At 46.1% G+C, this 13,023-nt stretch overlaps 1 protein-coding gene across 1 annotated transcript in view; it reads right to left on the reverse strand.

Annotated features, from left to right (window-relative positions):
• Positions 1 to 13,023, reverse strand: part of susd1 (sushi domain containing 1) — a 155,655-nt gene that overhangs the window by 96,346 nt on the left and 46,286 nt on the right. Inside the window, exons 7-9 of the mRNA XM_059973851.1 lie at positions 8,574 to 8,753; positions 7,237 to 7,416; positions 2,746 to 2,925 (exon numbers count right to left, since the gene is read on the reverse strand). Coding sequence (XP_059829834.1) covers positions 2,746 to 2,925; positions 7,237 to 7,416; positions 8,574 to 8,753 — 540 coding nt within the window. The remainder of the gene's footprint in view (positions 1 to 2,745; positions 2,926 to 7,236; positions 7,417 to 8,573; positions 8,754 to 13,023) is intronic.

Here is a 13,023-nt window from a genome sequence, read left to right on the forward strand (position 1 = left end):
TGTGTGACTGTAAAGTGGGCTGGAGTTACAGGCAGAGTGGGATATAGTCATCTTTATTTATTTATTGAATAATCTGCTTCTTTATTTGTTTCTTTGTTTGTTTTGATTTATTTAGAGCTACAGTGGAGAATAGGTCCTTCTGACACTACGAGCCGTGCCTCCAGCAACCCCTGATTTAACCCCTAGCCTAACTACAGGACGAGTTACAATGACCAATTAACCTACTATCCGATATGTCTGTGGACAGCGGGAGAAAACCCATGCATTCCACGCGGAGGATGTTCAGACTCCTTACAGAAGACGCCGGAACTGAACTCTGAACTGTAGTACCATTGCGCCAAGCGCTATGCCACGGTGGCGATACGTCTGGGATGTTTGTCAAAGAAACAGTTGGGGTCACGGCACAGGAAGGAATTTATTGCTGTTATCTGGAAACTATTGGGAAATTTCCAGTGTGCAGGTGTGTAGCACCTAAAGTAACATCCCTTTTCAAAGATCACACCTTCAAAAACATATGTGCTGATTTGACAACACTTTCAGGTCTTGCACTGCTACCTGAAGCCATAATCTCAGAGGCAAGAGTGGCACTAACTGACGACTGGCATGTGCCATGTAAATATATCATAGATTGTCTATGATAGCACTTTGGAACAGCTTTCCAATTCACCCCAACCATGTTCTTTGGTCACAACCCTGCAAGTTTTCTTTTTAGTGTATAGCTAAGTCCCTTTCAGGCAGCTCTGATCAAAATGTACCTTATGTTCCATCTGGTTCTTTTGCTAGTTACTCTGTATCAGTGACCTCCTGGCAGTGAATCATGATGTTCCAAATCATGCACTCAGCAACCTGGCTAATGAAGGCAAGCATGCCGAACAGTAGAGCGGAGAGTTGTGATTCCTGGGTGTTCCTCTGGTTGGCAATCAGTGGTGAGCCGTGTGCCGTAGTGTTCGGTGCTGGGTCTGCAACTGTATACTTTAACAATCTGGAAGAGGGAACCAAGTGGAGTGTACCTAAGACTGCCGACCACACTAAATTGAGTGGGAAAACAAATTGTTCAGAGGATACGGAGGGTCTGCAGAGAGATATAGATAGGATAACTGAGTGAACAAGGGTCCGGCAGATGGAGTACAATGTTGGTAAATGTGAGGTCATCTACTTTGGAAGGAAAAACAGAAGATCAGATTATTACTTAAATGGTGAAAGACTACAGCATGCTGCTGTGCAGAGGGACTTGGGAGTGCTTGTGTGTGAATAACAAAAGGTTGGTTTACAGGTGCAGCAGGCTATCAAGAAGGCAAATGGAACGATGGCCTTCATACCTAGAGGGATTGAATTTAAGATCAAAGAGTTTATGCTGCGACTGTACGGGGTACTGGTGAGGCCGCACCTGGAGTACTGTGTGCAGTTACTGTCTCCTTACTTGAGGAAGGATGTACTGGCGTTGGAGGCGGTGCAGAGGATGTTCACCAGGTTGATTCCAGAGGTGAGGGGGTTAGACTATGGGAAGAGATTGAGTCAGCTGGGATTGCAGTCACTGGAATTCAGAAGGATGAGAGGAAATCTGATAGAAACATATAAAATTATGAAAGGAATAGATAAGATAGAGGCAAGAAAGTTGTTTCCACTGGTAGGTGAGACTGGAAATAGGGGACACCATCTCAAGATTCGGGGGAGTAGATTTAGGACGGAGATGAGGAGGAACTGCTTTTCCCAGAGAGTGGTGAATCTGTGGAATTCTCTGCCCAATGAAGCAGAGGAAGCTACCTCAGCAAATATATTTAAGACAAGGTTGGATAGATTTTTGCATAATAGGAGAATTAAGGATTATGGAGAAATGGCAGGTAGGTGGAGATGAATCCATGGTCAGATCAGCCATGATCTTATTGAACGGTGAAGCAGGTTCGACGGGCCAAGTGGCCTACTCCTGCTCCTATTTCCTATGTTCCTATGTTAGTGTGCAAATAGGACTATCTTGAATGGACTTCTTGGTCAGAATGAACGTGTTGGGCCAAAGGGGGAAAGACACATGACTGATCGGATTGCTCCTCTAGCAACTGGCATGGACCCACTGGGCTCTATGGCCTCTTTCTGAATTGTTTTACATATAACAGTAGAAAACTGAGGGAGAGACACTCCATTGGATGTGCCCAGCTGTAGGTGCGACATTAAACCTGTCTCACTTCCTAGGTGGGCTTAAAAGATCCCAAAAAAAGGGGAAAGGGTATCACTGATGATTTGGTTAATATTTATCCATTAATCCACATTACTATAGCTAAGGGTGTAATCACATTGTTACAATTTTTTCCATAGAACAACTTCACAATGCCTTCAGTGTACTGGGCGACTATAGATATGAAATACATGTACATGTTTCCCTCCTAATTTTCTTTTTGTTCTTCCTCTCAAAATGAGGCCAATTAAGTTCTCCATGATCTCACTTTAAGGACTCATGATCTCATGTTCTCATTATTTGTTGCTATTTATTTATATTTGCATTTGCACAATTTGTTATCTTCTGCACTCAGGTTGATCTTTCTGTGATCCTGCTAGAAGAAATGAATCTCAGGGTTGTATACGGTGACGTATATGTACTTTGAAAATAAAATTTACTTTGAAACTTTTAATCTTTATTTTATGGAAGTTTGACTTGAGTGGAAAGACTAGTTGAGAGCTAACTCAGACTTACTGGGATCTTTCCTTTCACCTTAGCTAGAACTTCATGTAGCGACATTCTAGAGAACTGACCTTCACACTCCAGGTTTGGTCCTTCCCACTGTCCGCTGGCAGAGCAGACTAATGTGTCATTTCCTCTCACACGCACATGGCCAGCCAGACACCGGTACTCCACTGTGCTGCCATAGGTCACGTTACCCAGTGAGTATCGCACTACATTCCGTAACTCTGGGGGCGAGCCACAGTTAACAGCTGAGGAGACACAAAAGACACTTTAGTCTCTGTGTTTCAAGTTAATTTAAATTCTGTATTTTTATCCCTTCTTTGCAGTCGCACTTATAATGTATCCAATAGAGTAAAAAACTGATAATCTGAATAGTTCAGCATTTCATAAGACCATAACTTATAGGAGTAGAATTAGGCCATTTGGCCCATAGATTCTGCTCCATCATTTCATCATGGCTGATCCACTTTTCCACTCAGCCCCAGTCTCATGCCTTCTTCCCCCTCTCCGCCCGTATCCCTTCATTCCCTGACCAACCAAGAATCTATCAACTTCTGCCCTAAATATACATAAAGACTTGGCCTCCACAGCTACCTGTGGCAAAGAATTCCATAAATTCACCACCCTCTGTCTAAAGAAATTCCTCCTTATCTCCATTCTAAATGGATGCCTCTCTATTCTGATGCTATAGTCTCTGGTCTTAGACTCTCCCATCATAGGAAACATCCTTTCCATATCCACGCTATTAAGACATTTCATCATCTGATAGGTTTCCATGAGGTCACTCCTCATTCTTCTGCATTCTGGTGAATACAGGCCAAGAGCCATCAAACACTCTTCATATGACAAACCGTTCAATCCTGGAATCACATTCGAGAAGCTCCTTTGAACCATCTCTGGTTTCAGCACATCCTCTTATTTAGGATAGGAAGCCCAAACCTCCTCACAATACTCCAAGTCTCCAAGTGACGCCTCACCAGAACTTTATAAAGTTTCAACATTACATCTTTGCTTTTATATTCTAGTCCACTTGAAATGAATGCTAACACTGCATTTGCCTTCAACCTTCAAATTAACCTTTAGGAAGTTCCGCACAAGGGCTCCCGAGTCTCTTTGTGTCATGGTTTTAGGAATTTCTCTCAATTTAGGAAATAATCAGCCCTTTCTGTTCTTCTACTAGAAGTGCATGACCATACAATTCCCAACACTGTATCCCATCTGCAATTTCTTTGCCCATTCTCCTAATCTCTTTAAGTCCTTCTGTAGCCTTTCTACTTCCTCAAAACTATATGCCCCTCCAGCTATCTTCTTATCATCTGCAAACTTTACAACAAAGCCATCAGCTCCATCTTCCAAATCATTGACATATAAGGTAAAAAGAATCAGCCCCACGCAGACCCCTGTGGAACACCACTAGTCATCAGCAGCCAATCAGAACAGGCTCCCTTTATTCCCACTCTTTGCCTTCTGCCAATCAGCCACTGCTTTCTCCATGCTAGAATCTTTCCAATAATACCACAGGCTTGTAGTTTGTTAAGCAGCCTCATGTGTGGCACCTTATCAAAGGCCTTCTGAAAATCCAAGTACACAACATCAACTGATTTTCCTTTGTCTATCCTGCTTGTTACTTTTTCAAAGAATTCTGACAGATTTGTCAGGCAAGACTTTCCCCTGTGGAAATCATGCTGACTACGGCTTATTTTATCATGTACCTTCAAGTACCTTGAGACTTCGACCGTAATAATCAACTCCAACATCTTCCCAACCACTGAGGTCAGACTAACTTGCCTATAATTTCCTTTCTTCTGCCTCTCTTTCTTCTTGAAGAGTGGAGTGACCCTTGCAATTTTCCAGTCTTCCAGAGTCATTCCAGGATCTAGTGATTCTTGACAGATCATTACTAATGTCTCCACGATCTCTTCAGCCACCTCTTTCACAACTGTGGGGTATAAACCATCTGGTCCAGGTGACTTATCTACCCTCAGACCTTTCAGTTTGCCAAGAATTTTCTCTCTAGTTATGGTAACTCCACTGACTTCTGGGCCCTGACTCTCTGGAACTTCCACCATACTGCTAGTGTTTTCCACAGTGAAGACTGATACAAAATACTTATTCAGTTCATCCACTATTTCATTATCCCTCATTACTACTCTCCAGCAACATTTTCCAGTGGTCTGATATATACTCTTGCGTCTCTTTTACACTTTATGTATCTGAAGAAACTTCTAGTATCTTCTTTAATATTACTGGCTAGCTTACTTTCATATTCCACCTTTACCTTCTTAATGACTTTTTTAGTTACCTTCTGTTGGTTTTCCCAACCGTCTAACATCCCACTAATTTTTGCTCTATTATATGCCCTCTCTTTGACTTTTACGTTGACTTTGACTTCTCTTGTTAGTCATGGTTGTGTCATCTTTCCTTTAGAATACTTCTTCCTTCTACGGGATGTATACAGGCATATCCTGTTCCTGAATTACTTCCAGAAATTCCAGCCTTTGTTGCTCTGCCATCATCCTGCCAGTGTTCCTTTCCAATCAATTCTGGACAGCTCTTCTCTCATGCCTCTGTAATTTCCTTTACTTCTCTGTAATACTGATACATCTGACTTTACCTCCTCCTCAAATTTCACTGTGAATTTGATCATATTATGATCTATTTCCCCTAAGGGTACTTTTAAACTCTCTAATTAATCCAGAATGCGGTCTGGAGATCCTCAGTGCACATCCAGAGCCAAGGGATTGGGACGTGGCTGGAGCTAGGGTCCAGGCCGCAGCCTGAGTTGGGTTGGAGTCGGGAACACAAGAGGTCAGAAATGCGGGTGGGTTTGTGACTGAGCTGGGTTAGAGAGTCCTTGTACTCCTTTCAGATCCGCTGGGTTCATGGGAATTTTAATGTAATATGTAATTTTTTAAAAATTGAAGTAAAATCCAATAGTGCGGAAGCTTTGCCAGACCAGCACTACCAAAATCCAAATTATTAGATCCTCACTCCATTGTTTTTGATACAACAGGTTGAACAACCTCAGGCAACATAAAAGGTCTTTTGAAACCATTCTAAGGAACAATGGTATTAAATTCAGTCTTCTGCCTCAACATTTATCCATTAAGAATAAAACTATCCATAAATGTTGCACTTCTATGGGATCTCACTGAATATAAATTGACTTAGATTTCTAACAGAACCAATTTTTCGCTATAATGTACTTGCTGCTTGCTGGAATTTCATTATTGCCTCAGACTTAGTTATTCATATTTGAGAACAGGAGCATTGACAGCAAGGCCAAAATTTATTGCCCATCATCAATGGCTCTTGCGAAGATGAAGGTGAGCCATCTTCTTGATCCATTGCTGTCCTTCTTCCACAGTGCTGTGGAGAGGGTTATTCAGGCATTAAACCAGTTCATGATGAAGGGACAGCAATAAACTATAAATCAGAGTCAGGATGCTGTGGGACTGACTCAGAACTGCAGTTGGTAGTGTTCCCATGTGCCTGACGCTCTTGGATTTCTTGGAGAGAGAGGTCATGCCCTTGGCAAGCTACATCTTCTTTTGCTTCTGTCATTGTTGCTCTTCAAACTTGCTTTCCAAAAATAAAATAATGAATGTGGAGTTTTATTGTGAAGCTATTTCTTAAGTGAAGGTAATGTTACAGAGAGGTAATGCTATAGAGAGGTAACATTACAGCTTTATAGGACCCTGGTCAGACCCACTTGGAGTACTGTGCTCAGTTTGGTCGCCTCACTACAGGAAGAATGTGGAAACTGGTGCAGACGACACTTACAAGGATGTTGCCTGGATTGGGGAGCATGCCTTGTGAGAATAGGGTGAGTGAACTCGACCTTTTCTCCTTGCAGCGGCGGAGTAGGAGAGGTGACCTGATAGAGGTGTATAAGATGATGAGGGGCATTGATCGAGTGGATAGTCAGAAGCTTTTTCCCAGAACTGAAATCCTGGGATAAAGATGCTTGGAAGTAGGTACAGAGGAGATGTCAGGGGTGATGCACCATCAATAACTCTCGGAGACATGAGTCGAGGTAGACTTTTATTGGCTGGAAGAAAGCACGGTCAGCAGCGTCAGAAGCAAGAGCCCACCGCACAACATCTTGGAGACTGAGGGAGGAGCAGTACCTCCAATCGCCTTTATACCGAGATCTGTGGGAGGAGCCACAGGAGCAGTCAGCGGAGGGGGGTGGGGGGGCGTGTCCAGACAGGTATATGTAGTTCACCACAAGGGGTAAGTTTTTTATGCAGAGAGTGGAGAGTGCGTGGAATGGGCTGCCGACGATGGCGGTGGAGGTGGATACGATAGGGTCTTTTAAGAGACTCCTGGATAGGTACATGGAGCTTAGAAAAATAGAGGGCTATGGGTAACCCTACGTAATTTCTAAAGTAAGTACATGTTCGTTACAGTATTGTGGGCTGAAGGGCCTGTATCGTGCTGTAAATTTTCTATGTTTCTATGAAAGAATAATTAGATGAGAAGATGTAGAGATGAAGCATTTTTACTTAAATGTTTGCCTGCTGTTTCAGTGGCTGTGTCATGCATGGAGGACTGACCTTCACACTGCAGGCTTGGTCCTTCCCATTGACCCTGAGCTGAGCAGGTTACTGTGCTGTTTCCTCTCACGCGCACATGGCCGGCCAGACATTGGTACTGGACTGTACTGCCATAGGTGGTATTGCTTAGAGAGTAGGGCACTGTGTTCTGTAACTCTGGAGGTGAGCCACAATCAACAGCTGTGGAGACACAAATCAGATTCCAAACTAGTGGTTAAAATTCAAAAGAGAATCTACATTTCTGGGAACTTCTTTTTCCACTTAATTTCTTAATGCTCCCAAGGGGTTCAAATATTGTGCGTGGAAAAAAACACCCCCAAGTATTATGTTACCATAGTAAAGGAATACTCAGAGTGTTTTCCTTCTCCTTGTGGCTGACACTACTGGTGCGGCACTGAGGGTGTGTCGCAGTCAGGGGCATGGACTTCCAGCCCAGCATTAAACTCAGGCTTCCCGCCCAGTCAGAGCAACGTAAACCAACATCAAAGTATGGTTTCAAAGAAGTAACCTTTATAACCCTGTTATACACATCCAAAATTTTACTCGATACCCCTGTAAAAAATTGTTTGTAAATTGCAACACTATTGTCTGTGAGACTGTTCTCTACATAACTCCCCATTGCCAACATTACGACTTTTTCTACACTTCAGTATAATGTCACTGAATGTAAAGCACTTTCAGGTTGAAAGGGCTGCTCCTTCTTTTGGCTACCCTTCTGCCCCATGCTAATGGCTTCAGTAATCCAGTGCAGGGGGCTGGGGGCGGGTGGTGAGTGGTGGCAGTCAGGGGATCTTCTGGTTGGTTTACTTCTGCTCCTGTCCAAGATGACCATTCATGGGTCCAGTCACGGGGCAGCCAAGGGTTCCGTCCAAGCCGATTGTCTGCCCCTCTTCCGGGGCCCTGTGTATTACTGGAGAAGGGCTGTGTGGGATTGATGGGCACATTTAGGCTTTCTGGATCGGCTGGATACCGCAGGGCTCGAGTGCACTCTAGATCAAGTTGACAATGTCGTCATTTGAAACTGCTGGCTGAGAAGTGTGCAAATTGTGAAATATTGTAGTATTGCAACAATAAATTGTAATTACTGAATAAACCCCCTTTGAAAAATGAAAAAGAAAAGAAGCTCTTCTGATTGTCCTGGGTAATGAAAGGTTGCACATAAAGACAACCTTTGTTCTTTCTTTCATGAATTGTCTCCTTCCCAAATTAAATAAGTTTTGAATGATGGCTCGAGTGGAAGCAAAATTAATTGAGAGAAATATCACAGATTAAACAGCATTGCTCTTTTGACTTCTAATTTTGTCTGAATTTCATCTGCAATGTTCTGGAAGACTGACCTTCACACTCCAGGTTTGGTCCTTCCCACTGTCCCTGGGAAGAGCAGACTAATGTGTCATTTCCTCTCACACGCTTGTGGCCAGTGAGACACTGGTATTCCACCGTACTGTCATAGGTTGTATTATCTGGCACGCAGTGCACTGTGTTCTGTAAATCAGGGGGTGATCCACAGTCAACGGCTGAGGAGACAAAAATCACAACTGGAATTTAAAATGCTCGCTTTCACTAAGTACTTCAAACGAACTGGTCGGGTCAGGCGTCTATCCCCTAGAACGAGCTGGTCGGGTCAGGCTTCTATCCCCTAGAACGAGCTGGTCGGGTCAGGCGTCTATCCCCTAGAACGAGCTGGTCGGGTCAGGCGTCTATCCCCTAGAACGAGCTGGTCGGGTCAGGCTTCTATCCCCTAGAACGAGCTGGTCGGGTCAGGCGTCTATCCCCTAGAACGAGCTGGTCGGGTCAGGCGTCTATCCCCTAGAACGAGCTGGTCGGGTCAGGCGTCTATCCCCTAGAACGAGCTGGTCGGGTCAGGCGTCTATCCCCTAGAACGAGCTGGTCGGGTCAGGCGTCTATCCCCTAGAACGAGCTGGTCGGGTCAGGCGTCTATCCCCTAGAACGAGCTGGTCGGGTCAGGCGTCTATCCCCTAGAACGAGCTGGTCGGGTCAGGCGTCTATCCCCTAGAACGAGCTGGTCGGGTCAGGCGTCTATCCCCTAGAACGAGCTGGTCGGGTCAGGCGTCTATCCCCTAGAACGAGCTGGTCGGGTCAGGCTTCTATCCCCTAGAACGAGCTGGTCGGGTCAGGCGTCTATCCCCTAGAACGAGCTGGTCGGGTCAGGCGTCTATCCCCTAGAACGAGCTGGTCGGGTCAGGCGTCTATCCCCTAGAACGAGCTGGTCGGGTCAGGCGTCTATCCCCTAGAACGAGCTGGTCGGGTCAGGCGTCTATCCCCTAGAACGAGCTGGTCGGGTCAGGCGTCTATCCCCTAGAACGAGCTGGTCGGGTCAGGCGTCTATCCCCTAGAACGAGCTGGTCGGGTCAGGCGTCTATCCCCTAGAACGAGCTGGTCGGGTCAGGCGTCTATCCCCTAGAACGAGCTGGTCGGGTCAGGCGTCTATCCCCTAGAACGAGCTGGTCGGGTCAGGCGTCTATCCCCTAGAACTATTGCAGTGGGAGAGGACTTAACTGAAACACATAGATCTTGCAGGGTTTTGGCAGGATGGATATGGGAGAACGTAGAACTGGGGGGGGGGGGTCACCATATAAAAAGAAAGGATTTTTATAAAAAGAAAGAAAGGGTTATCCATTTCAAAAGATAAGTGACTTTTTTTTCTCAGATGATGGTGAATTTTTGGAGCAGGCTTCCTCAAACGGAACTGGATGCACAGACTTGGAATATTTTAAGGCAGAGCTTGGTAGATTCCTGATAGGGAAGAGGATGAAAAGTTGCGGAGATTAGTTATGTATCACTTAATTACCAGATCTATTATTTCCTGTTGACTCTGTGTTAGACTGAGCCAGTCACCATAAAACATTCTACAGGGAGGGAGACGAAGATGTAAATCAAGTTATTTCTTCAGGGTGAATCCCACTCCATGAAGACTGTGTCCCTCTTTGAACTGCCACTTCCAATCAAAGGTATATCCTCCACATTGAGCTTTGATGGCCATCTTGTTTGTGTGTTTGTTTTATTGGGCTTATAAACTGTCTAGTTGGGTTTCCTGATAGATTAAAATTAGCTTGTTAAAAAAAAACCACATCGAGATCATTTGGAAGGGGAGTACTTCTGTGGCACCTGGAGCAACGTGACAGAGCACTCTTCGGTTTGTCGTCGTTGGGACTGTCGAGGGGAGTTTTGGCATTCCAGGCTCTGATCTTCATACCGAGGAACATAAGTTTCCAGAACCTGGTTTTAAGATGAGGTGACTGTTACATGCCAAATATGGCACAAGCTTCGCAGGACTGGCGCTTGATCCAGTGGCAAAGAGGGTCCAAGGCATCACAACACTAGAACAGTAAAGGTCAGTCCACTGGTGGGACAGACACAGGGGCAACACAGGGTAAAGCACCCTCACAGACAAACATACACAGGGGCTACGTAGGGTAAAGCACCCTCACAGACAAACGTACACAGGGGCGACACAGGGTAAAGCACCCTCACAGACAAACATACACAGGGGCTACACAGTGTAAAGCACCCTCACAGACAAACATACACAGGGGTGACACAGGGTAAAGCACCCTCACAGACAAACATACACAGGGGCTACACAGGGTAAAGCACCCTCACAGACAAACATACACAGGGGCTACACAGGGTAAAGCACCCTCACAGACAAACATACACAGGGGCTACGTAGGGTAAAGCACCCTCACAGACAAACATACACAGGGGCTACACAGGGTAAAGCACCCTCACAGACAAACATACACAGGGGCTACACAGGGTAAAGCACCCTCACAGACAAACATACACAGGGGCTACACAGGGTAAAGCACCCTCACAGACAAACATACACAGGGGCGACACAGGGTAAAGAACCCTCACAGACAAACATACACAGGGGCGACACAGTGTAAAGCACCCTCACAGACAAACATACACAGGGGCTACACAGGGTAAAGGAACCTCACAGACAAACATACACAGGGGCGACACAGGGTAAAGCACCCTCACAGACAAACATACACAGGGGCTACGTAGGGTAAAGCACCCTCACAGACAAACATACACAGGGGCTACACAGGGTAAAGGACCCTCACAGACAGACATACACAGGGGCTACACAGGGTAAAGGACCCTCACAGACAAACATACACAGGGGCTACACAGGGTAAAGCACCCTCACAGACAAACATACACAGGGGCTACGTAGGGTAAAGCACCCTCACAGACAGACATACACAGGGGCTACACAGGGTAAAGCACCCTCACAGACAAACATACACAGGGGCGACACAGGGTAAAGCACCCTCACAGACAGACATACACAGGGGCTACACAGGGTAAAGCACCCTCACAGACAGACATACACAGGGGCTACACAGGGTAAAGAACCCTCACCGACAAACATACACAGGGGCGACACAGGGTAAAGGACCCTCACAGACAGACATACACAGGGGCTACACAGGGTAAAGCACCCTCACAGACAGACATACACAGGGGCTACACAGGGTAAAGCACCCTCACCGACAAACATACACAGGGGCGACACAGGGTAAAGCACCCTCACAGACAAACATACACAGGGGCTATACAGGGTAAAGGACCCTCACAGACAGACATACACACAGGGGCTACACAGGGTAAAGGACCCTCACAGACAGACATACACAGGGGCTACACAGGGTAAAGGACCCTCACAGACAGACATACACAGGGGCTACGTAGGGTAAAGCACCCTCACAGACAAACATACACAGGGGCGACACAGGGTAAAGCACCCTCACAGACAGACATACACAGGGGCTACACAGGGTAAAGCACCCTCACAGACAGACATACACAGGGGCTACGTAGGGTAAAGCACCCTCACAGACAAACATACACAGGGGCGACACAGGGTAAAGCACCCTCACAGACAAACATACACAGGGGCGACACAGGGTAAAGCACCCTCACAGACAAACATACAAAGGGGCTACGTAGGGTAAAGCACCCTCACAGACAAACATACACAGGGGCTACACAGGGTAAAGGACCCTCACAGACAGACATACACAGGGGCTACACAGGGTAAAGGACCCTCACAGACAGACATACACAGGGGCGACACAGGGTAAAGCACCCTCACAGACAAACATACACAGGGGCTACGTAGGGTAAAGCACCCTCACAGACAAACATACACAGGGGCGACACAGGGTAAAGCACCCTCACAGACAAACATACACAGGGGCTACACAGGGTAAAGCACCCTCACAGACAAACATACACAGGGGCTACGTAGGGTAAAGCACCCTCACAGACAGACATACACAGGGGCTACACAGGGTAAAGGACCCTCACAGACAGACATACACACAGGGGCTACACAGGGTAAAGGACCCTCACAGACAGACATACACAGGGGCTACACAGGGTAAAGGACCCTCACAGACAGACATACACAGGGGCTACGTAGGGTAAAGCACCCTCACAGACAAACATACACAGGGGCGACACAGGGTAAAGCACCCTCACAGACAGACATACACAGGGGCTACACAGGGTAAAGCACCCTCACAGACAGACATACACAGGGGCTACGTAGGGTAAAGCACCCTCACAGACAAACATACACAGGGGCGACACAGGGTAAAGCACCCTCACAGACAAACATACACAGGGGCGACACAGGGTAAAGCACCCTCACAGACAAACATACAAAGGGGCTACGTAGGGTAAAGCACCCTCACAGACAAACATACACAGGGGCTACACAGGGTAAAGGACCCTCACAGACAGACA

This window comes from Hypanus sabinus, chromosome 7 (genome assembly GCF_030144855.1).
Source record: "Hypanus sabinus isolate sHypSab1 chromosome 7, sHypSab1.hap1, whole genome shotgun sequence".
Classification (NCBI taxonomy): Eukaryota; Metazoa; Chordata; class Chondrichthyes; order Myliobatiformes; family Dasyatidae; genus Hypanus; species Hypanus sabinus.